At 44.5% G+C, this 26,560-nt stretch overlaps 1 protein-coding gene across 1 annotated transcript; it reads left to right on the top strand.

The window, feature by feature from the left end:
• The first annotated feature begins 184 nt into the window (after positions 1-184).
• DNASE1L3 (deoxyribonuclease 1L3) lies at positions 185-26,560 on the top strand. The gene is made up of 8 exons (XM_063940871.1): positions 185-394; positions 5,152-5,240; positions 10,650-10,739; positions 10,994-11,106; positions 19,410-19,522; positions 22,933-23,090; positions 25,514-25,610; positions 25,710-26,560. The coding sequence occupies exons 1-8, from the start codon at positions 263-265 to the stop codon at positions 25,815-25,817; spliced, it is 900 nt and encodes a 299-aa protein (XP_063796941.1). The 5' UTR covers positions 185-262; the 3' UTR covers positions 25,818-26,560.

The following is a 26,560-nucleotide window of genomic DNA, read 5'->3' as shown; positions in this document are numbered from 1 at the left end:
TATTTCACTCCGCTCAGTAAACATTAATGACCTCCTCTGTGTGTCTAAAATATATTCCATGTTCATCCGTTAATAAATCACCCTATATAAATATGAAAGCAAGGACTACATAGAAACCCCCTTAGAGAGCTGTGTAACAGCTGAGAATCGTGTAGTTCCTGTTTGAATACACAGGGGCTTTCACATAAAAGTTTCAGATGAGTCTACACTCTGGGAGAGACGGAGCAGAGCACACATCCTCTCTGATCCAGGAGTTAGAACCATGAAACTTGTCTCTTTGCTGTTTGTGTTCTGTGTCTCTAAGGCTGCAAGCCTCCGAATCTGCTCATTCAATGTACAGTCTTTTGGTGAGGCCAAAGGCTCGAAGCCAGTGGTGATGGATGTGATAGTGAAGGTGAGTACTCTTTCCTAGTACAATAAATATTAGGCACTGCTCTATAGATCTATGATAGTAATAATTATTAATAATAATTTTATTTATTAAGTTTTTTTTTCCCAGTAGGACCCAGTATTGTTACTATATTACCTCTGTGCTGTGTTCATTTTAGGGATAATGTCAGAAATGTGGTTAATGCTGACAATCTATGTAGTGCCTTAGATCATTAGACATTCTTGAATACCATCATATTGAAGGAAAACTGCATTTTGGAAAATAGGGACATCTACAGATACAGCTCCATCTAATGAATCCCTGTCTGGTTCCACAGTTATTACACTCAGCATCGTCATCCACGAGTCACAGTAATGTACCTAATTCATGTTTGTACGCAATGTGATGTTCACACAATGGAGGGATTATCAGCAGACTGTGCATGTGCCACGATCACACTGCAAACACGCCAAAGTACCTTTGCAATGCCGCTCACAGTGATTAATTAATTGCAGAGTGATTGACAGGAAGGGACCATTTGGAGGAGGTTAACAGTGAGTGGCGGCTAAAACGCAGGAGTGTCACAGCAATTTTCGGGCAGATAATCTGCCTTCAGCAGCGATCATGTATGTAGAGAATCATGACGCCAGTGTCGCTACTGCTGCAGCCAGTCTGAGTGTCCATAGACTCACTCAGGGAGTCGATGTTCCTCGTTATTGTGATGTTGCTGCACAAGTGTACGCCATAGTAGGCTCTGAAACTTCCTGCAATGAACTTAGTGTGCATACCAATAAATGATCCCTACAGAAAGACACCAGAAGGCTGTGTTACCAAAGTAGGCGGTGGAGCAGGGATGGGTCACATAGAGCATGATTACTGCACTGTCATTAGCTATAATTACCAGTCACCTAGCCCTAGTGACCCGCTATCTCCGTATGAGCACTCATCTCCTTTCATTTAAATCTAAGAAAAAGAATAGAGAAGTGGGGAAAAAACAGAAAAGTGGTGGTGTTACTCATACCAACCAATCAGATTCCAGCTATCATTTAGCATAATGTACTAAATAAAAGATACCTAGAATCTGATTGGTTGCTGTGGGCACTTTTCCTTTTTAGAAGTGTTGCTAACTCTAGGCCCTTAGGGTCATACTCTTGAAATTACATTTTGTATTAAATCTTTTTGTTCTGTGTTAACTGCACATATTTCATGTCTGTTCAATGTAATAATTTAAAAGGATAGCATCTCCTTGCCTTTAGGGTAAAAAAACAAAACATAAGGTAAAGACCTCAAACATACCTTTGCTTATAGGTAATAATGTTTTAGGGCTTTTGCAGAGGTTTAGTTACAGATGTTTACTGGCAGCTAGTGTTAAATAATCACAACTGTACCCAATTACGGAAATTTTTCATGCAAATTTTATTTTGCATCTATCGCGCAAAAATTGCTGTGAAAATGGCTTTTCGCGGGTATGTGTGCTGCTGTTTTTCGCCCTATCCTATTCTAAACGTGCAAAAATGGAACTTGGGAGAAAAATAATTAAGTGAAAACTCAGGGTTAAATGGGGAAATCAGCCTGTACCTCAAAAAATGCTAAACTAATACAGGACAACAGTATAGAAGTGTATTATAGGTCATATTAAATATATTTGGGGTACTTAAATTGGTTCAAATGACTGTTAAATGCAGTTTAAAACAAATGGAAAAATATTATATAAGCAAGTTTTTTTCCAGCAAAATAAGTGCTCAAATTGAATTTGGGGTACATAAATATCAGTATAAGTATATTTGGGTCATTTTATGTGACTTTTAAAAAAAGTGTAAACAGACCATCTACACCCACCTGCAAGCCTAAAAACACTTATCCTACTCATAAAGCACCCCAATATACCTATCCTGTACCTTGAACCTCGAATTCCATTACTTTGCACTTTTCACCCCAAAACTGACATGTCATTATTGGTCAATTAAAAACAATTAAAAAGGTCTAGTTGCTTAATTAGTCATTAGGAAGGGTGTTCTGAACCAAATTCTTAATTTTTTACCTTAAAATATGGATTTTCCCAAACTTTTCTACTGCTCAGAGTAGGTAACGTGAAATGTGTGGTAAAATTAACGAGTGAAAACTTTTCACTGCTTATTGGATAGTGGTTTTTTTCGCGTTTTGTGGTAAAAGTTTGTTTTTTCATGCGAAAATGGGTTATCGCGGATAATAGGATGCCCCCCATAATTTATCATTCAAAGAAACCTATATGTTTAGTAATTAATGGTCATTTGTACTGTACAGGAAAGTATTTTTTTGAGAACTGTCTTTTGGCCGGATTCAGTGGTGCCCACAGTTCATGCAAGAGTAGGGCCTTCTCCTCTCATGTGCCATTCCTTCTCTTACTTATACCCCTTTTCCACTAGCTTTAAAAACACGGGTAAATGCGCGGGGATGCGCATTTACCCGTGTTTTTTCCTAATGGAAAAGGGTCCCCCTGCAAATTCCCGGATCAATTGATTCGGGAATCCTACCCGGGTAGCTTGCCGGGTTGAACACGTGTTCAACCCGGTAAGCTGTGTAGTGTGAACGGGGGCCGTGTCGATGCAACATGGCTCCCGTTCACAGTGAATGGAAGGGTGGTGCTGGGAGATCATGTGATCTCCCAGCGCCGCCCCTGCCCTGTCAGCACCAGCGTCACCAATATGCCGGGTTGGTGAGCGCTGTGGGAAAGGGGGCTGTAGCACGGGTTGCATCAGTGTCAGGCTCCCGGCTGCGACCCGTGCTACAGATGGAAATGGGGTATTACACTATCTTATACTCAATACTCTCTTTGATGGCACATAACCCCTGGTTTTCTGTATATACCTTGTACGTGTCCTATATTTTTTTATTGTTTTGCTTATTAGTTTATGTATTCTGTAATGGGTGCTGCGGATCCCTTTTGGCCCCATATAAATGAAAGATGATAATAATAATAATAATAATAATAATAATAAATGTACTGGCTGCGATTATTCATGAGCTCTTAAGTGTGGAAATATGCAAAGGCCAATTTCAGCATTTCTCTTGTCTACTTCCATGCAATGGACTGAGGAAACCCAGCGACACCCACCAATTTTAAGTGTTACTTCATGGCTGATTGGTTGCCATGGGCAACTTCTCCAATGGCTCACTTCTCCACACTTTTCACTGCTTCATGAATAGACCCCTTAAAATGACTGAACAAAGAAAATGTATACACCTTTTACCGCACAGTAAGGAGGATACAGAGCTGCCTTATATATACCTTATACAAATGAGCACTGAATTCCACAATAAATTCAGAATTAATAAATTTTAGGTATATAAGATGGCGCTTGAACCTCTTGGTTAATCCGGCATGGTGGATATATAAAAACACTTTTATTTCATAAAATTAAAAACAAATTAAATACTAAAGCAACTTCTGGTAATGGTAAAGTGACACAATGCGCTTATATAACATTCATACCTGATCGCTGGGCTACTAACTTTGTTGTCCTGCGTTCAGATAGGCACCGCCCAAGGGGAAGTGAAAATTCGTCTGCAAGTGTGCGATCCCATATGTACGCCGAGCTGCAAAAATCCAGTGTGTGCAGACTGTGCGCAGACCAGGACTTACTCCTACAGTGCGATAACAACTGGCTGATCGGGGCCGGAGCTGACGTCAGACCCCCCCCCCCCAAAAAAAAAAAAAAAAAAACGCTTGGGTATGCCTGATTTTTTCCGGATACTCACAGTAAACGGTCAGTTACCACCCAAAAATGGCCTCTGCCTGTCAATCGCCCATGCAAATTAAATTTTCGCACTATCCTGTCGTTGACCGACTATGCACGTTGTTGATGGCCAACACACGTGCGCATTGCGGTGCATACGCATGCGCAGTCTATCGTTGATTGCCCGCTGTGTGAAAACGCACAGCAGCGATCAGGTCTGAATCACCCCCATAGTACCGTGACACAGTGCAGGGGGTTCATTAATCAATAGGACACTTCAGTCTCTCACCCAATGTAGGTGCTGCGGTGGTCTAGCTGTGAAGCAATGCAGGCCCCAGAGAGAGTGTGTGTGGGCATTGAATGTATAAACGGCACATCTATGGTCATTATGTATAAGGGCTGCTACTACTGTGGGCATTAAGTGTATAAGTGGCACTTCTGTGGATAATATGTATAAGGGATGCTACTACTGTGGGCAATAAGTGTATAAGTGGCATTTTTGTGGGCATTATGTATAAGGGTCGCTACTATCATGGGCATTATGTATAAGGGGATATACTACTGTGGGCATTATGTGTTATAAGTGGCACTACTAATGTGGGCTAGATGTATAAGGGGCGCTACTACTGTGAGTATCATGTATAAGTGTCACTACTACTGGGGGCATTTGTGTATATAAATGGCCCTTCTGTGGGCATTATGCAAAAGGGGCGATACTACTGTGGACGTTATATATATAAGCGGTACTACTACTGGGGGCATTATGTGTACAAGTGGCACTACTACTGTGGCGATTACGTATAAGGGGCAATACTAATGTGGGCATTATGTGTATATGCAGTACTACTATGTGTGGTGTAATGTGAATAAGATTGTGTTATGGTGTGGCGTAATTTGACATGGGGGTTCTGTTGTGCGGCCACTCCTCTTCCTTATGAGACCTCACCCTTTTTTGGGTGCAATCTGTCCCTTTGTGAAGTATGGGAGGGCGCATATTTATAGTTTGCCGTGGGGCACCGAACATCCTCGCACCAGCCCTGACTGTCAGTCTCTCTTATCACTTAGATTATTTCCCGCTGTGACATAATGCTACTGATGGAGATCAAAGACACCACCGACAAAGTCATCAAATCTCTAATGGTAAAACTGAACAGGTAACCTTATATCTGCATGGTATATTGGTGATGCTGGGATATGCAGAGTGGTAATATAGCATGAGTGTGCTGTGTATCATAGGTTACCAATAGGTAGAGAGTGCTGTGTATCATAGGTTACCAATAGGTAGAGAGTGCTGTGTATCATAAGTTACCAATAGGTAGAGAGTGCTGTCTATCATAGGTTACCAATAGGTAGAGAGTGCTGTGTATCATAAGTTACCAATAGGTAGAGAGTGCTGTCTATCATAGGTTACCAATAGGTAGAGAGTGCTGTGTATCATAGGTTTCTAATAGGTAGAGAGTGCTGTGTATCATAGGTTACCTATAGGTAGAGAGTGCTGTGTATCATAGGTTACCTATAGGTAGAGAGTGCTGTGTAACAGAGGTTACCAATAGGTAGAGTGTGCTGTGTATCATAGGTTACCAATAGGTAGAGAGTGCTGTGTATCATAGGTTACCAATAGGTAGAGAGTGCTGTGTATCATAGGTTACCAATAGGTAGAGAGTGCTGTGTATCATAGGTTACCAATAGGTAGAGAGTGCTGTGTATCATAGGTTAGCAATAGGTAGAGAGTGCTGTGTATCATAGGTTACCAATAGGTAGAGAGTGCTGTGTATCATAGGTTACCAATAGGTAGAGAGAGAGCTGTGTATCATAGGTTAGCAATAGGTAGAGAGTGCTGTGTATCATAGGTTACCAATAGGTAGAGAGTGCTGTGTATCATAGGTTACCAATAGGTAGAGAGTGCTGTGTATCATAGGTTAGCAATAGGTAGAGAGTGCTGTGTATCATAGGTTACCAATAGGTAGAGAGTGCTGTGTATCATAGGTTACCAATAGGTAGAGAGTGCTGTGTTTCATAGGTTACCAATAGGTAGAGAGTGCTGTGTATCATAGGTAGAGAGTGCTGTGTATCATAGGTTACCAATAGGTAGAGAGTGCTGTGTATCATAGGTTAGCAATAGGTATAGTGTGCTGTGTATCATAGGTTACCAATAGGTAGAGAGTGCTGTGTATCATAGGTTACCAATAGGTAGAGAGTGCTGTGTATCATAGGTTACCAATAGGTAGAGAGTGCTGTGTATCATAGGTTACCAATAGGTAGAGAGTGCTGTGTATCATAGGTTAGCAATAGGTAGAGAGTGCTGTGTATCATAGGCTAGCAATAGGTATAGTGTGCTGTGTATCATAGGTTGGCAATAGGTAGAGTGCTGCGTATCATAGGCTAGCAATAGGTAGAGAGTGCTGTGTATCATAGGCTAGCAATAGGTAGAGAGTGCTGTGTATCATAGGTTGATAATAGGTAGAGAGTGCTGTGTATCATAGGTTGATAATAGGTAGAGAGTGCTGTGTATCATAGGTTGATAATAGGTAGAGAGTGCTGTGTATCATAGGTTGATAATAGGTAGAGAGTGCTGTGTATCATAGGTTGATAATAGGTAGAGAGTGCTGTGTATCATAGGTGCAGAGTAACAAGAACTAAAGAGTGCTGTTAATCAAACAATGTAGATTGGCAATAGCTACAGAGTGATGTTTATAGTATTCTGGCTGCCCATTGTCTTTTTTGTTTTTTGGAGTGTCAGCTTTCCCTTCTGTTCAGTTTTATAATCACTTTTCTATTGCGAGATGGGTTTAAAGTTTTACTTCTGTTACCATGTTGCTATTCCAAGGCTTCTGGGTACACAACATCTTTTGGCTTCCTACCTACATTTCTGTATCATCATTTTAGTGAAATGATTTATGATTATTTCTGTCAGTTATTACAGTTCATTAAAGTTTTCATCCAAATCCATTAGTGGAAGGCCCAGGGTCACAGTTCTGCCCGGCATATTCCGCTGCGAGGTCCGACCATGACCCAAACCCCCTAAAACTTGTCCAGGATCCAACTGGATCACCTCATGTTGGTTTCATCCCAATGGGTGCAGAGGTGTCCGAATACATAATCAGACAGACAAAAAACAGACCAATGAACTTTATATATAATATATAAGACATGCACATATGGGGGCGGGGGCACACGTTGGTAGACAGTTGGTGACACACACACAGGAAGCAGAGAATTCCATAGAGTGTGGGCAGTGGCGTAACTAGAAATTTTTCTCCCCCAAGCCCAAAAATCCTTCGGCGCCCCCCCCCCCCCCCCCCCCATACCCCCCGTAATTGGCACTAGCAAAGGTAGAAAAATGCGCGCGCCGGCAAAAAGGGTAGTGGCTTTGTCGAAATGGGCGTGGCTTTGCGTGGAGGGCGTGGCATTGCAGGAAAAGACTACCTTATACCCCAGTTTTGCAACCTGCACGCCCAGACGTTGGCCACCACAGGAAAGAAAAATAATCCTGATTCATGCCCCTTACATTATTTGTCATTTTTCCTCCTTATAGTAATGCCCAGTATACATTATTCCACATACTGCAATGGCCCTTAGACATTATTCCACACACAATAATGCACATAACACAATATGCACACACTGTAATGCCACAGACACATTATGCCACACACCGTAATGCCTGTGACACATTATGACAGGAATCGCAATGCCCGTTATACATTATGCTACACACTGCAATGCCCCTGATACATTATAGCACATACAATGTCTTTGACACAGTATAACACACACCACAATGAGCCTGAGACATTATACCACATATCACAATGCCCGCGATATAGTATACCATACACCGTAATGCCCGACACATTATGACACACACCGCAATGTCCGTGATACATTATGCCACACACCGTAATGCCCATTACACATTAAGTTCTACAGTAAGGCTTCTAATTACTTTTAAATTACCTGCTCGTTGCCAGGGGTTTCATGCTCTTGGTTCCATGCACGGTGCCAGGGGTTTTCATGCTCAGGGTGTCATGCTCGTTGCCAGGGGTTTCATGCACTGGGTGTCATGGTCGTTGCTAAGGGGGTAGTGCTTGTTGCTAGGGCCATGCCCCCAGTGCCACATATGCCCCCAGTGCCAGATATTCCCCCACAGTGCCAGGTATATGCCCCTAGTGCCAGATATTCCCCCACAGTGCCAGGTACATGCCCCCAGTGCCACATATACCCCCCCCCCAGTGCCACATATGCCCCCTCAGTGCCTGCTCCCCCCAGTGCCAAATATTCCCCCACAGTGCCACATATGCCCCCTCAGTGCCTGCTCCCCCCAGTGCCAAATATTCCCCCACAGTGCCAGGTATATGCCCCCAGTGCCAGATATTCCCCCACAGTGCCAGGTATATGCCTCCAGTGCCAGATCTTCCCCCCACAGTGCCAGGTATATGCCCCCAGTGCCAGATCTGCCCCCACAGTGCCAGGTATATGCCCCTAGTGCCAGATCTGCCCCCACAGTGCCAGGTATATGCCCCCAGTGCCAGATCTTCCCCCCACAGTGCCAGGTATATGCCCCCAGTGCCAGATCTGCCCCCACAGTGCCAGGTATATGCCCCCACAGTGCCAGGTATATGCCCCCAGTGCCAGATCTGCCCCCACAGTGCCAGGTATATGCCCCCAGTGCCAGATCTTCCCCCCACAGTGCCAGGTATATGCCCCCAGTGCCAGATCTGCCCCCCACAGTGCCAGGTATATGCCCCTAGTGCCAGATCTGCCCCCACAGTGCCAGGTATATGCCCCCAGTGCCAGATCTGCCCCCCACAGTGCCAGGTATATGCCCCCAGTGCCAGATCTTCCCCCCACAGTGCCAGGTATATGCCCCCAGTGCCAGATCTGCCCCCCACAGTGCCAGGTATATGCTTCCAGTGCCAGATCTGCCCCCCACAGTGCCAGGTATATGCCCCCCAGTGCCAGATCTTCCCCCCACAGTGCCAGGTATATGCCTCCAGTGCCAGATCTGCCCCCCACAGTGCCAGGTATATGCCCCAAGTGCCAGATCTTCCCCCCACAGTGCCAGGTATATGCCCCCAGTGCCAGATCTTCCCCCCACAGTGCCAGGTATATGCCCCCAGTGCCAGATCTGCCCCCCACAGTGCCAGGTATATGCCTCCAGTGCCAGATCTGCCCCCCACAGTGCCAGGTATATGCCCCCCAGTGCCAGATCTTCCCCCCACAGTGCCAGGTATATGCCTCCAGTGCCAGATCTGCCCCCCACAGTGCCAGGTATATGTCCCAAGTGCCAGATCTTCCCCCCACAGTGCCAGGTATATTCCCCCAGTGCCTGCTCCCCCCGCCCCCCCCCCCATCCCATGTGTTGGAGGGACACGGAGCGCACATCGCGCGTCTCTCCTGTGTCCCTCCCTGGCTCTCCCCCGCTGGTCTAATAAAGGAAGTGCCGGTTCGTGAGCCAATCAGAGCTCACGAACGGCACTTCCTTAAACCGGCCGGGGGAGAGCCAGGGAGGGACACAGGAGAGATGCGCGATGTGCGCTCCGTGTCCCTCCAAGTCCAACACAGCAGGGAGGGAGAGGAGACCGCAGATTGACATGCGGACGCTCGTCCGCATGTCAATCTGTTCTAAGTCAGTGGCGCCCCCGCAGCCCCTCGCCCCCAAGCCACCGCGAGGACTGCGGGGGCAGTAGTTACGCCACTGAGTGTGGGACATAGAGGGTAGTGGTGGTCGGGAGAGCAGGGGAGAAGAGGGGCCTCTATTTACCTCTCAATCTGTATTCTGTCTGGTTCATAGGTCTCTGTGTAGGAAGATACATGGAGAATGAAGATAATTAGGGGGTAGTACAAGAGGCAGAGATGCTGATGGGAGTTTATACATATGTTATCAGGCCTAATTCAGACCTGATCGCTCCGCTGTGATTTTGCAGAGGTTTGCGATTGGATAGTCGCCGCCCAGACAGAGTAAAAACTAACCCGTGCAAGTCTGCGTATGCCTTGCGAAAAGTTTTGCATATGTCGGTCAGCTGCATATCCGTCCGCAACTCACTCACCATCAAATGAGTTTTCCAGTCTGTGCAGTCTGTCCGTAGCCCAGGACTTACTCCTACAGTGCGAAAGAATCACACACCCTCCCTGAAAACACTTGGGAACACCTGCATTTATTCCAGACCCCCAAATGTCCTATAGATTGTAAGCTTGCAAGCAGGACCTTCCTACCTCTATGTCTGTCTTTGCTCAGTTTTGTTCTATAACTGTTGTTCTAATTGTAAAGCGCAACGGAATATGCTGCGCTATATAAGAAACTGCTAATAAATAAATAAAATAAATAATGTCCGCTTCCTGTCAATCACCCTGTGTTCGCCTAGCCTTGCAGCTTGGCCTCGCGCCTGCGCACTACGATCCGTACGCATGCGCAGTCATTCAAACTTCATATTATTAGGTGCCTTGTGATAGACGTTATGGATAGTGTGAATGTACTGCTTGGAAAATATCTAAGTGGACATTGCTGAACCAAATTTCATTAAGAAAAAAGTGTATTTAAACATCTATTTTTTTTTTTCCAGCCAAAAACAAAAGAGCGATGAATTTAGTTTAATCATTAGCAAGAGGCTTGGACGCAGTACGTACAAAGAGCAGTATGCATTTATTTATAGGTAAGTGATCCAATGGCAGTAAGGCAACCATCGTAATGGAGCTCAGCTAACATTTCCCTGATATGCATGAATCTCACAGCTACCGTACAGAGGTCAAAGAAGGTGCACCGTGTACCAGTGACGTGCGGTGGGGTGAGGCAGGTGAGGTAAAGCTGGCTCTGGTGCTAGCTAGTGCCTCCTTAGCCTTTTAGCTCACCGCACGTCCCTGCCTTGTACAGCAGACCAGCACAATAACTGTACCATTTCCATTGCAGGAAGCAGCTGGTCTCAGTGAGAGACACATACCAGTATCAAGATGTTCAGCCTGGAGATATGGATGCCTTTTCCAGAGAGCCCTTCATTGTCCGGTTTACATCCATCAACACTGGTAATTCTTCAATGATCTTTTAAACATATTACCCCATTCTATACTGATTACAGACTATAGGCCTAATTCAGACCTGATCGATGTTGTGCGAAATCATGCAGCGCCCGATTATCGAATGACCGCACATGCGTATGGATTGCAATGCACACGCACAAGGCCAAACTGCGATAGAATGGTGCGAAAATTCCAATCACTAGGCGTACGCAAGCTGATTGACAGGAAGTGGACGTTTGGGGGTGGTAGCTGGACATTTCGGGGAGGTCAGAAAAAACGCAGGCGTTCCTGATTGTTTTCAGGGTGGGTGCGGCCCCAATTAGTCTGTTTGTATCGCTCTGTAGGAGTAAGTCTTGGGCTACGCACAGACTGGAAAAAAAATCATTCGATGGTGAGTGAGTTGCGAACGGATTTACAGATGTCCGCTGTCTGGCGCAGTTTTCACACGGCGTACACATGCATTCACACACTTGCACGGGGCGGGTTTTCACTCTCTATGGGCGGTGGCTATCTGATCCCAGACCTCTGCAAAAACGCACAGCAGCAATCAGATCTGAATTAGGCCCTGAAAAGTCAGCTGATTTGTCAGTGCAATGAGGGGACACATTATTATGGAGAATTATTACATACTTCTCTGAGCTTATAAAGCAATACATTTTGGAAAAGCACATTTTTTAAAACATCTAGCTATCATTTATGTAGTACAGTCAATAACTTGATACAGTATCTAGAATCTTATTAGATCCTATTTGCAACTTCTCCCATTGTACTCTTAAGAAGGTTTGATATGTCGGCCGCTATATGATAGGTGGGAATAGAGGAGATTTAGGAAACAGTGGAGAATTTCTTTTTCTCCCTTTATCTCATTTGATGACCTATTTTTTAAACAATGTGTTCTTTATGTTATTTTATCGCCACATATTATGCCAGTAGGGCAGTGGTTCCCAAACATTTTGGAATCACAGTGTCCTAGAGCATCAGAATTGTTTTCACGGCACCTCCAAGACATAAGCTTCTTAGGGCGGGATCTATTAACATACATCACCGCCCATCCCAGCGATGTTGATCGCATATGTACTAACATATGCGATCAACATCGTAATGCGGTGACGGAGCCCCCCCGCGATACCTGTAAGGTGGTGGGCTCTCCCTCTCCTCAGCTGCTGTGAACAAGGCAGCAGGCTGTCCCTGGCGCCTCCTCCTCCCCCGTGCACCCGGAAGGACCTCCGGCTGCGTTGCTAGAGGGAGGAGGAGATTACCTTCTGGGACCAGGGCTGCCTGGTGGAAGGTATGCCAGAGGAAAGGGGGGTCGGTGTCTGCGGCGGACGGCGATAAGAAGCCCATAGGCTTCTATAGGGTATCGCCTTCCAGAGATGGCGATACCCTGGGTGTCGAAAAACCGGCGGTGGGGTCTTAGTACATTTGATAATGCGGTAAAACCTCCGAAAAATTAAGTAATTTGTATTTATATGTCATTGTGACCGGAGAGACTAACCAGCCACACGTGTAATGGCAGCCGCGGCACTGAAGGGGTTAACCCCTAGTGCCCGGTGCCATTAGGAGGACAATGGGCTCTTGGCGCCACTTTTAAACTGTGCACTGGCGCTAGTCGCCATCTTTAAATGTATTGTGGGTGCTAGGCACCGGGTATTTAAAATATGTTTAATAAGGTGTCATATGTTCTATCGCTGCGCAGTGCGCAGTTGGAGAATGATGAACTGGTGGACAGGGCACTTATGAGGAAAGTACAAGGTATTTTGTTTCTAAAAGACCTTGACAATTGTTGTTCAGCAACTTGTACATAGCCAGTCATATGTTAATTGTCCTAGCTAAAGCAGGGTGTCGATTAGCAGGCCTTTTGGTCGGCAAATGTTTTCTTTCAGGTACAAATGAAGGTTTGGAAAGAAGACTGTGCCTTCAGCATCTCCTGTGGTGTGATGACTCAAAACTAGTTTTGCATGGAGACACAAGGGGCTGCTAAATCAGATTGTGTTTTATGAATGCAAACTAGTGGGTTTCGTTTACCAACAGTTTGATGTAAGATTTCTTAGGCTGCATTATGTGTGATGCAGATTATGTTTAATTTACAGTATAAGAACGTTGTCTATGTGTGAGAGGATGAATGCAATTGAAATGCAAGTTATATTTACATTTGTGAAAGAGACAGGAACATGATAATCAGATTGTGTTTGGGAAAGCCACTGGTTTGGTTATATATGAAGAGGAGCAGGAATGTGCTTTATCTAATTCTTAACTTTTGAAATGTAACTTGTATTTATTTATATTTTGTGCGATAACCTGATTGGTTGTACACCACAGGGCGGGCTTACCCCCTGTGGTAATGTGTATTGGAGTGGGATAAAAGGAGGGCAGTTGGCCCATGGAAATTGTATTGTACCATCTTTATTCTGCTGAAACATCTGATTGTATGCTGTTGCCCCTAGCAATAGGGAGGAGCCTTTTTAAAGGTTATTATCATTGAGCAAATAAACATCATTGCCTCAAGAAGACTGCTTCATCTTGTGACCTACAGGGTTAGGCCAAACCTAGCCCCGTCCTCCGGCTGTCCAGGGAAGCACCTAACGTCTCCAAGTTCCGCCTTCCGCCAGCTACCGGTAGAGGCCTAGCAAGTGGCTAGTGGGGATTCGTCAACACCACACAGGTGTGGTAAGGCAGTGCGTCGGCACATACAGAGCAGAACCGTGGTTCCAAACGCCACGGTAGGTTAGGAGTTTGGTGGTGGCAGCAAAACCCGCCCACAACGCAGTGGGTGGATTCAGTAACAGGCGGTTACTGACGGTAAGCGGGAATTCCCTATGTGGTCAGGCCTCGTGTGACTTGACCTTCCATTCTGTGCGCAGCCAACGGGACGCGAAAGCGGCGAGTGCTTTCGTACGGGACCGTCCTGTTACAGTCATCCATAGGTTCAACTGTGTGGTGAGGGACAGGATTCACTTCCTCTTGTCCACATATTTTATGATTGGCATCCACCAGCACTGGTTTTGCCTATTACATTGACTATAAATAATTTTAATTGGTCCTGGACCACCAATCCAAGGCTCCCCTACAAGTGTCCCGAGGCACCCAGTTTGGGTACCACTGCAGTAGGGAATCATTTTGGGTTCCCATTTATCAAAGAGCTTGTGCCGGAACAACAGCCAGGATAAGAGGCCGTCCCAGTTAAAAGCTTAGAGGTGAAGTGATAGCGATCGGTATCACTTCCCTGCTGTTTCTGATGCTGCAAATGCGTGGCCATAATGTCACACTGGAGCCGCACCATTTCGTCAAAATGACGGCATTAGTGGACTGCAGCTGCTGAAGAGAGAGATAGGAAGATCACTCTCCTGTATTGATGCTTCCATTTGGACAAATCGGCTAACACCATTTTCAGATAACGCTAGCCAACAAAGCTCCAAACAACTAAGAACCTTGCATTAATAAATAGGACCAGACTTGCATTAAGATCAATTGGAGATGCAGTCTGCCTCTTTACTTGGCCTAATACTGGCGGAATTTCTGATATCTCCTGCACTTGACTATTTTGAAATGGCCCCAATGCCTAAATGATGCAAACACTATTGTTTTTGCACATTCCGCTTTAAGCCATTCCTTCCCTGCTCATGAAATGCCTAACGGAAATGTTAATGGCATTCCTAAATGGTTACTGGCAGGTAACAGCGGTAGCATAAAAGATGCACTGAGATGTTGGGGACAGGCGTCACAAGTAGGGTGCGTGCCGCTCCTCGGTGTCACCCTCAGAGGGGGGTGACACCAAAATGCCAGCTCCTCCACAGTGAGAGGAGCAGGGTGCTGCAATGTGACATTTTCCTACAGCAACCGGCTCCTGGCTATCACTGAGAAGTAGTCAGCACTGGAGGCAAAAGTCCCTGGAGGCAGCCCAGCACCTCTGTGGATGCTGGACAACCCACCCCCACCCCCTCTCGAATGATATAACCAAGGGGAGGGGTCCCCGCTAGACCACATCTCCTTCATAACAGCAGTGGGGGGGGGGGGGGACTCCTGTGATGCCACACCCCTTTTCAGATGCGTGGCCGCACCATTGCCCCCACTGATGTTGGGTCTTATTGGAGTGTCACAAGCATATCACCCACATAAAATGCCATACTCAGAAAACTGCACCTGCAATAGGGGTGCTGCAAGTTTAAATGGTGAGTCTAAAGAAGCGCCAAGCAGTATTTCAGCATCTACGGATGCTGACAGTGGTCATCTCAGTGCTTGCACACTCAGACACAGAGATGTGCACCAGGAAAGGGCTCTGTAGTGGTATTAGCATAAAATTGCAGACACGACTGCGGCAAAAGACATAAAGAAGGCGGCGAGTAGTAAGTGGTGGCTGCAGCATTCAGCATTTGGGGAGAACACCATGCGTCTCCACATGCAGTCACTGAAGTAATGGCGGTGATTCTGTAGATTGGCGTTTTGGCTGTGAGGTGCCTGGCTTGGGAGTTATAGGGGACTGAAACACACTCCTAATTGGTTCTTATGAAACAACAATCTTATAGAACTCCTCTTATCTCTATTCTACACTGCTATGATTGTTTAGATGTTTGGTTTGGCTACATATTAGCCAAGGACACCCCATAAAAGTGACCCCTGAATCCAAGGGATCTGCTCACCAGTTGTTAGCCTGTTGTTTTACAAACATTAGCGGCACCTCTCTGAGGTTATCCAGAACTATGGGGCAGATTCATTGAGCCGCATGCTTAAGTAACACCCACAGCTATAAAATTACTAGACATTGTCCCAGCGCAGTAATCCCATGGCTTATGCATGTTAAGAAACCGGAATCTGAGGGTTATCCCGCATGGTAAGCCCCAGGTAGTGCACTTAATAATGCCTGAGGCCATGGGCCTGATTCATGTTTGTAAGTAAAGCATTATAGCATACAACTGGGCAAAGCCATGTTGCACTGCAGATGGGGATGATGTAACATGTGCAGAGAGATTTCGATTTGGGTGGGTTATTTTTTTTTCTGGCTGCTTTTGCAAATAGCCCACACATGTTAGACAGCTTTATTTGTACAATGGAATTTAGATTTCAGTTTGAGCACACAACACTCAAATCTAATCTCTCTGCACATGTTACATCTGTTTAACCTGCAGTGCAGCAGGTTTTGCCCAGTTATGTGCTTTTTTGCTTGTGTACATACCTGAATCATGCCCACCGTGAGAGATGATGGAGTGCACTATGTTATGCTATACAGTACGGTCTATGTGTTGTGTATATGCCCTCTAAAAGGTTGTAGTATGGTATGCCAGCGGCCGGGCTCCCGGCGACCAGCATACCGGCGCCGGGAGCCCAACCGCCGGCATACCGACAGCGTGGCGAGCGCAAATGAGCCCCTTGTGGGCTTGCTGCCCTCGCCACGCTGCGGGCACGGTGGCGCGCCACGCTATTTTATTCTCCCTCCAGGGGGGTCGTGGACCCCCACGAGGGAGAAAAAGTGTCGGTATGCCGACTGTCGGGATTCCGGCACCGGTATACTGTGCGCCGGGATCCCGACAGTCAGCATACTGAAGACCACCCCTCTAAAAGGTACTAAAAAGATAATACACCTGGCGCTGTCACCTTACAAGGTGAAAGCAGCTAGTCTCGGGGGACTGATCCCAGTTCACTCAAAGATATAAAGAACAAAATCAAAAGAAATGAGACAGCGCTATTCACTTTGTATAAAATCCTTTTAGTTTACTTTTCTGTATATATAAAAAAGAATACAACATACAATTTATACAGTACAAATATTAGACTATAGTGCCGGCCGGTACTAATATAAATCTATTAAGAATTATTTAAAAACTATACCATGTCAACACTGAATGTTTCCAGACTAAATCAACCTTTCTAACCACCTGCGTTACCAGACTCTTGGTCCCTTTAATGGGAGTTCTTAATCCTAGTATCAATATAACACAGTGGTCAAAAAAAAGCTAATCCATTTGGACACTAACAAACACGATCTCAACCAAATACAATATATATATTATAATAACAATTATAAGAATTATTCCTATAATCTATAAATAGTGTCCATTTATCATAACAAACTAATTTATTAAAACACTGAACGTGTAATGAACGGTGCAGCTGATAGTTTGTAGTCAGCTGCTTTACTATCAATCAAGCAAAAAATATATAACAATCAAGTCTCCTCTTTTATAATGAACAGAGTCCATATATTCCAATCCAGACACTTGTTATGGGTTAGTATAATTAATACCACAGATGGAACTCCTTTATACTAATTACCGTCCATGTATATCAATCAATCTATTTGTTAGTATCTATAGAATGATTAGTAGTTCAGCTGTTTAATATGGCTTTAAACCACAAGGCGGTTAATTAGTGAAGGATTGAAGATTGATTGATTTTAGTTAATATTTCGGCTGTTAGTGTGGATAAAACCACAGATTGATTATTTATACTCCAAGAGTCCCAGATTCCACCCAGAGTACCGTGCACTGTATATTCAATATTATACCTCTCCTCAGATTGCTGTAGGCATGGCAGCCGCTCCAACAAGGAATGATGGTATTAGAAAGATGTGCAATGCTCTACAATGTGAGGTTCTCTCTCCTGGGTACAGCTTCAGTTATTATAGTGCTTCAGTCAGCCACAGCAGCCGCTGTATAGTGTGATACTTGTCCCGGCAAATACCTCTACTCTCCGCTCTCCTTAGCACAGCTTGCGCTGGTGAAATTGCTTCAGCAAGCCACAATGACAGTGGCGCAATGAGGTACAGGGTGTCCTATATCAGCCACAGCAGCCGCTGTGTAGTGTGATACTTGTCCCGACAAATACCTCTACTCTCCGCTCTCCTTTGCACAGCGTGCGCTGGTGAAAGTGCTTCAGCAAGCCACAAGACAGTGGCGCAATGAGGTACAGAGTATCCACAGTGATCTCCCGAGTCTCCAAACGCGTTTCTCCGCCTACCCTCCGGCTTCGGCGGCTTCCTCAGTGTACACTGCGGCTGCTGTGGCTGATATAGGACACCCTGTACCTCATTGCGCCACTGTCATTGTGGCTTGCTGAAGCAATTTCACCAGCGCAAGCTGTGCTAAGGAGAGCGGAGAGTAGAGGTATTTGCCGGGACAAGTATCACACTATACAGTGGCTGCTGTGGCTGACTGAAGCACTATAATAACTGAAGCTGTACCCAGGAGAGAGAACCTCACATTGGAGAGCGTTGCACATCTTTCTAATACCATCATTCCTTGTTGGAGCGGCTGCCATGCCTACAGCAATCTGAGGAGAGGTATAATATTGAATATACAGTGCACGGTACTCTGGGTGGAATCTGGGACTCTTGGAGTATAAATAATCAATCTGTGGTTTTATCCACACTAACAGCCGAAATATTAACTAAAATCAATCAATCTTCAATCCTTCACTAATTAACCGCCTTGTGGTTTAAAGCCATATTAAACAGCTGAACTACTAATCATTCTATAGATACTAACAAATAGATTGATTGATATACATGGACGGTAATTAGTATAAAGGAGTTCCATCTGTGGTATTAATTATACTAACCCATAACAAGTGTCTGGATTGGAATATATGGACTCTGTTCATTATAAAAGAGGAGACTTGATTGTTATATATTTTTTGCTTGATTGATAGTAAAACAGCTGACTACAAACTATCAGCTGCACCGTTCATTACACGTTCAGTGTTTTAATAAATTAGTTTGTTATGATAAATGGACACTATTTATAGATTATAGGAATAATTCTTATAATTGTTATTATAATATATATATTGTATTTGGTTGAGATCGTGTTTGTTAGTGTCCAAATGGATTAGCTTTTTTTGACCACTGTGTTATATTGATACTAGGATTAAGAACTCCCATTAAAGGGACCAAGAGTCTGGTAACGCAGGTGGTTAGAAAGGTTGATTTAGTGTGGAAACATTCAGTGTTGACATGGTATAGTTTTTAAATAATTCTTAATAGATTAATATTAGTACCGGCCGGCACTATAGTCTAATATTTGTACTGTATAAATTGTGTTGTATTCTTTTTTATATATACAGAAAAGTAAACTAAAAGGATTTTATACAAAGTGAATAGCGCTGTCTCATTTCTTTTGATTTCACCCCTCTAAAAGGCTACTAGGAAAAAAAAGAATATACAAACCCAACCAAAGTCATATCCATTATATTGCCTAGCTACAACCATAACAATTGTGTATTTTAGTGTTTTGATTAAATCTGTTTCTACAATGTAACATAACAATATTATTCACATCTTCCTTCTGTATATTTTCATTTTCCTTCCCGTACACAAGAGGTGCAAGACTTTGTCATTATCCCCCAGCACACAACACCTGAGGCTGCTGTCCGTGAAATCGATGAACTCTATGATGTCTATCTTGATATCAGACAGAAATGGAACACAGAGGTAAGCCAAGCAAAATGTTCTGTACTAGCAAGTATGCACCAAGCGTTTTATGGCTGAGGGATGTTGGATTACCAGGGAGCACAGTAGCACAGTGATTAGCATTGCTGCCTCTCAGTACTAAGGGGGTAATTCAGACTGGATCGCTGCAGCGGCAGCGATCGCAGTCTGAAGCCCTTTGTGGAGTGCACATGCACAGCGGGCACACTGCGCGTGGGCACTCCGGGAGGTACAGTGAGATGCTACAAGCATCTCAGGGCTGCGATCGCCTCTGCCTGATTGACAAGCAGAGGCGGTCAAGGGGCGAGAGGGGGGGTGCCAATGGCGTTAGAACGCCGTTGGCGGGGCGCGGTTTGGACTGCTGCGAACCGGGATGCGGCGAGTAGCCACCTGCCAGCACAGCTAGTCTGTGCAGTCAGGGAGCTACTCAGCGGGTGTAAAGCATCGCCATAGGGGCAGATGTATTAACCTGGAGAAGGCATATGGAAGTGATAAACCAGTGATATGTGCAAGGTGATAAATGCACCAGCCAATCAGCTCCTAATTGTTAATTTACATATTGGAGCTGATTGGCTGGTGCGTGTATCACCTTGCACTTATCACTGGTTTATCACTTCCTTATGCCTTCTCCAGGTTAATACATCTGCCCCATAGATTGTAAGCTCCACTGCTGCAGGGACAGATATGATTGACTGAGTATTTATTGTAAAGTGCTGCGTAGTTAGTGTTATATAAATCTGTCAATAAACAAACTAGTAAAACACGAGCTATTGACTATATAACTAAATAGTTCAAATATACACAGTATATTATGTAAAAGTATGCAGAAAATTAGACCAGAAGCGGTGCGCTTATCAAGAGACAAAGTATAAAGTATAATTGATACTTCCCTTATGTATTCTTTGTCACAGGTTCTAACAGGTGCTCCGGGTAAATGGAATCCACATGTGGGTGTGAAAGAGACAATTCCAAATATAGTGTAGTATGTTAAATAAAACAATTTTTTATTCAGACAATAAAAATTTGTGAATATAGCCAAATAAACAGGCAATTCAAAAATGTATGGTAATAGATGGAGGTTTACCAGAGTTAAGGTAAAATCAAAGCCTTTAACAATGCCTTTCTGATGTTAATAGCTGGTGTCGAATATACAGAACAGACATCCTAGTGCGTAGAAGTAAAGGTGGAGAATTACCAGATTTTCATGAGGTGTGTGCCTTTAAGATGTCAAGATAGGGAGATACTGGCTCCGGAACCCGTCTCCAAAGTCCACACAAATCTGTCCGTCTGATGAGTCTCCTTCCTACAGTTGTTCTCCTGTCATGTAATTCCGACGCGTTTCGGGATCTCTCCCTTCCTCAAGGCTGCAAGATGCTTCTACGCACTAGGATGTCTGTTCTGTATATTCGACATATGTCTCTTTCACACCCACATGTGGATTCCATTTACCCGGAGCACCTGTTAGAACCTGTGACAAAGAATACATAAGGGAAGTATCAATTATACTTTATACTTTGTCTCTTGATAAGCGCACCGCTTCTGGTCTAATTTTCTGCATACTTTTATCTAACCTCTGGTATTGGGGATACCTTCAGACCCAGTTGTGTGCAGCATATCTGTTTTGGCGCCCGGGCACTTTTCTGCTATCCATAGTACAGTATATTATGTGTTAGTGAACTACAATATGCTCATTGTTATAAATCCAGTAGAACATGAACAATTAACAAAGTGATTTTCTTTTCTTTCATATTAAATACATTATGTTTATATAGCCTATATGGTTTTCTGGGGCAAGTTATTTGAAATCCTTACAATTCACAAAGTAAAGAGGGAAAATAAGGACTCTGCAAATCTTTACGCTTATATTTTGTAGCTGTTACTAGTTTCCTAGTATCCCAAAACCTCTTCCACAAATTCCTATCGTTAGATTTAGTGGATGTTCCTTCAAGCAGCAGATTGTGTAAGTAAACCCTGCCAGATAGTTTATTCATGATTTATTACCATCCAACCTGAATGTAGCATTGTCCGTTCTGTGTATAGTGTATTCCATTTTCACTCATATCTCTTTGATCTATTGTGAAAAACCCGGAGCAAATATTTTTATCAAAGTCACTATTGTTTTGCTCATAGGTTGTAATAACTACTGTATCATCTATAGATAAGCCTTATAGGCCCTACACACTGGGCGATATCACTCAAAGATATGAACGATCTCGTTCATTAATGAACGAGATACCATTCATATCTGTCAGTGTGGAGGCACCAGCGATGAGTGATGCACGGCCCCGCACACGTTCATCGCTGGTGCCCCGTCGGCTATGCATGCAGGCCAATATGGACGATCTCGTCCATATTTGCCTGCACTTCTATGGAGCCGTGTGACGGGGGGAGTGAAGTAACGGCACTCCCCCGTCACTGCCTCCCCCTCCCCCCCCCCCCCGCCACCGGGTCACCCGTCGGCCGTATCCGCCGTCGGGCAGCTCGGCGGCGGATCTTTAAATGTGTAGGTCCCTTTAGACACCGCAAAAAGTATTACGTATGCAGTCGTCTACTGCTCTTAAAATATATATCAAGAGGAGTACAAACAAGCAGGCAGGCAGTACTGTAAAAGGTTTTTAACCATTAGCAACTTATACATCCGTAGTTACAGGATACAACCTATAGGGCCAAATGCAGAAGTCCCAGTTTGGTAAATGTGCAGATTTTTTCTAATGTTTGCAGTGGGAGTTAAAGCTGTGATTTTTTTTTTTTTTTTCTTTGAAGGGTAAAAACAACCTGGTACAGAAAATCTGTACTTTTGCCATTCAGCCCAATGCCCCCTTCTGCAGTTTAATGTTCTCCCTCCCACCATCTGTGCAGTAAAGGAGTAATTAGCAGAAATTACTGCTCCAGGTCCTACATGTTGAGTGGAAGATAGAACAGCTCATAATGTCCGTGGGACATCAAAGCTGCTGCTTATAGCACCCCCTACCCCTGGAGGCTGGGTAGGGGCTCCAGTGCATTGCTTTGCCCAGGGGCCTACCCTGCTGTTAAGATGGCCCTGACTGGGGGACTTGTTCCAGCTTAAATACAAGGAAGCTGACCTTACAAGTTAAATAGAAGAACATATTTAGCTGGAGGAGTTATACCATCCAACTGTACCTTGTTAATAGGTACAGTACCATTTTTTTATGGTCTGTACCGATTTTTGGCTCTCCAAACTTCCATTGAAAGTATGCCCCCTTTACCCGTGGCCACGCCCCTTTTTCTAATATGTACCGATTTTTATGTGTAAAATGTTGGAGGGTATGAGGAGTTTGTGTGTTGATTTTCCTTCACAACCCAGAGAAGACTGAAATGTTTTGCTGATGTCACAGTTGTGATTCTCTAGCAGCACATACTGTACCTAAATCATATCGTTTTCCTCCCTCCAGAACTTTATCTTCATGGGCGACTTTAATGCAGGATGCAGTTATGTTGCTAAGAAGTATTGGAAGGATATTCGCCTCAGAACTAATGCAGAATTTGTCTGGTTAATTGAGAACACAATCGATACGACGGTGAGAAGCAGCACCAGCTGTGCCTACGACAGGTAACACCTCCCTTGCAGAGTGGCCTTAGACGCTGATGGAACAGTGCCAGAGTATAAATTCCATTTACAATCAGATTATGATTAAGAATGGCTGAATGGGTCAGCACTATCAGGTTATATCTGCCCTAAGTCATCTTCCAAATATAGGTACTGAGGCAGAGCTGTACGCCAACATTGGTGTATCTATAATGGGCACACAGGACCCGGGGTCCAAAGGGACCACACACTACATACATCATAATTTACGTACCTCTCCAGAGTCAGGGCCGTCTTTACAGCAGTACAGGCCCCTGGGCACAGCATTGCACTGGTGCCCCTGCCCAGCCTCCAGCATTAGGGGTAGGGGGTGCTATAAGCAGCAGCTTTGATGTTCCGTGGGCGGCAGGGGGTGTTCTATCTTCCGCTCAGCATGTAGGACCTGGAGCAGTAATTTCTGCTAATTACTCCTTTACTGCACAGATGGTGGGAGATGGGGCGGGAGGGAAAACAATAAACTGTAGAAGGGAGCATTGGGCTGAATGAAGGTGCCTCGGTACATGACTTCCAAGGTGGTAGGGGGTGTTTACTACGCACGGGAGGGGTAGATAGTGGAGTGGGCTTAATATTCATCATTTTCCTGTGGGAGGGCAGCTTGCTTGACTGCAGATATCTCAAGTTCCTGGAAATAGATTTCTTAGCTTTGAATAAGATAAAAAGACTAGAGAGTCCCACCTTTCAGGAGGTACTGGGGACTTGGAAATCAGAGTTCAGGAGCCACAGCAATCCACCGACAAATATATAAAACTGCATATCAGGTGTGTGGAGCTGGAGCAGGGACCAGCTGCTGGAAGGCTGATATCTCTGGTTCTGGGCATAGTAAAGACAAGCTGCCAGTGTCCACTGAAAGGGGAGTGTCCCAGCTTTTGGAGTGTACCCTCAGAAAAACTCTAAGTTAGACAGTACCTGAGATATCTAGCTGGGAAGAGCAATTAACAGGCTCGGATGGGAACCAATGCTTTGAAGTCGGATATCTCCCGTTCCCCAGGGAAGATTTTCAAAAATCTGGGACCCCTAGAAAAAGGTGACTATCCGCTATCAGCCTAGGGCCCTTATACTCCTGGGGCCCTTGGACAAGTGCCCACAGAGCCCATACGAAAAGACGGCCCTGTCCAGAGTCCTGCGTTGGCACAGTAGAAACCACCCAGAAAATGTTGCCATCTTCCCAGTGATTTGCAGTTTAGATTGATCACCAGGAATAAGGCGGACATGTTTCTGGAGACTTGAGCATGCATGATTGAACTGTACTGCAGAGAGGAGGGGGCATGCACAGAGTCTGGACAATGGCCCCCTCCTCTGTTAAACCACCCCTGTAGGCAAGTGACGTGCGGTAGGGTGAGACAGAGCCTTTCCTGTCATACTAACATTTGTACCAGAGTTTTGACTGTATAAAGCAGGCATGTCCAAACTGTGGCCCTCCAGCTGTTGAGAAACTACACATCCCAGCATGCCCTGACTCCGCTTTAGCATTCTCTGACAGCAAAACTGTGTCAGGGGGATGCTGGGATATGTAGTTTCATAACAGCTGGAGGGCCGCAGTTTGGACATGGCTGGTATAAAGTATATGAAAAATACAGAGAATATGTATGAAATATCTTCTTTGCATTATTCTAATCATTTTTATACCCAAAACTCTGGAGTAAAAAGTCTCTGGCAGTTGAAGCAGTGACCTTCCCCTCCCCCCTCCCCGCGCATCTTTTCCGCACATCTCTGATCAAATCTCACCAAATTTCCAGGAGTTTACACTGGCCACATGTACCCTTTGGCTCATATATTGCATGTAAATCTGACTCTTGTGCTAGCCAGTGCCTCCTGGGCCAATTAGTTCACCGCTCGTCCCTGCTGCAGGCAGGTCCATGTCGCGGATGGATTTTGTCATTTTTAGCTCTGCTCACACTCCGTAACGCAGCATACGTAACTATGGACAACTACAGGTAATTCAAAGTTGTTCTCAGCTCAGTCACATCACCACTTGTGCCTGAAAGGGTGAAACCGGGGCATTCACATGTAGGCTGGTATGGGGCTGGTGCAAGAGCTCACTAATAATGATGATGACTATTTCCGCAAGCTGCTTGTATAAAGTGTGATAGAGTTACACTATTTACATAATCTGTGGTATAGTCATGTCGGGGAAGGATAGTGTTTCATTTATACATTATAATAACATTGGTTATGACCATGCCTAGAATCCAAGTCCTAGATTAATGGAATTGTAGTGGCCAGTCATGTTGGGTTGGTGCTATGTTACATATCAGTATAGAGTATAGTGGAATTGTTTTATAATCATGACCAGTGGTCGGGATTACCACAGTAATCATTTGTGTTCGTCACATAAGATTAGAACATTTCCCATACTGTGGAACCAAAATTCGGTCTGATTATTTCAGGATTGTCCTCCATGGTGAGAAGCTAATCAGCTCCGTTGTGCCAGACTCTGCATCTGTGTTTGACTTCAGGGCGACCTATGGATTAACAGAACTACAGGTAACTGATTGATCAGCATGTAAACAGAATAATCATATGTAATGTGTGTGGCTTTATTTGGGATCTATTCCACATGACATGAATATCACATATCTCTAGGCACTGGATGTCAGTGATCACTACCCTGTGGAGTTCCAGATGAGCACATTGAAGAGTCCTGTATTGCCACCTAAAACTAAATTGTCCCGTACTAAAAGACGAGGATGATGGGTCCATGTTATTTGATTACAGTGATGTCACTAGTTGCTATTGAATTGACAGACTACATTCTCTTACCAGTAAAACAATGCCTACCTCCACTGTTTGTAATCAGTGGTGGCACTTAAAGAAATACTCTGTTCAACTAGTAAAAATTCACTGCCCACATTCAGAAGCTCTCTCGTTCCTGCCCAGTACCTCATCTCTCTCCTCCACTATGCAATCTTCTACTCTCTGTCCTACCCCAACCTACCGCTCTCCTCTTCAGTCTCTCATTAATGCTTTTGATAGAATGATCCTTCTTCCACATCACTCTGCCAGACCCTCTACAGATTCCCATCCCCTTCAGAATTCCTTTACCATTCTCACCTCACCAGCAATGTTCTCACACCCCTCTCTGTAACTTCCAATCTCCCTCCCTGCATTAAGCCGGAGAAAACACTCCCTGTATACTCACTGATTCACTCAAGCCTACCAGTCTACCACATTACCCCTATACAACCCTCTGCTGCCTTACCCACTTCATGTCTCCCTCAAACCACCTCTCCATTTACGATATATTACTCTTATATTGTCCATCAAACTATATTTCAAATAGCTATGCCAATATGTATAGTCATGTAATTATGTATACACTTGTAATAATGTAAATGTATGCTGGCTTTCTTGTTTTTTTTATATGTCTACTCTATTTGTATCACTGCTCAGTGGACCTTTATGGCGTCAAATAAAATAAATGTTAATAATAATAA

Source organism: Pseudophryne corroboree, chromosome 9 (assembly GCF_028390025.1).
Source record: "Pseudophryne corroboree isolate aPseCor3 chromosome 9, aPseCor3.hap2, whole genome shotgun sequence".
Taxonomy (NCBI): Eukaryota; Metazoa; Chordata; class Amphibia; order Anura; family Myobatrachidae; genus Pseudophryne; species Pseudophryne corroboree.
This window is presented reverse-complemented; position numbering and strand designations above follow the sequence as displayed.

Bases quoted from the DNA above. Each gene is read 5' to 3' on its own strand.
- DNASE1L3 (XM_063940871.1), top strand. From the start codon at position 263: ATGAAACTTGTCTCTTTGCTGTTTGTGTTCTGTGTCTCTAAGGCTGCA. The intron at 5,241-10,649 runs GTAACCTTATAT...TTTTTTTTCCAG, and splicing joins CTAATGGTAAAACTGAACAG to CCAAAAACAAAAGAGCGATG. The intron at 25,611-25,709 runs GTAACTGATTGA...ACATATCTCTAG, and splicing joins ATGGATTAACAGAACTACAG to GCACTGGATGTCAGTGATCA.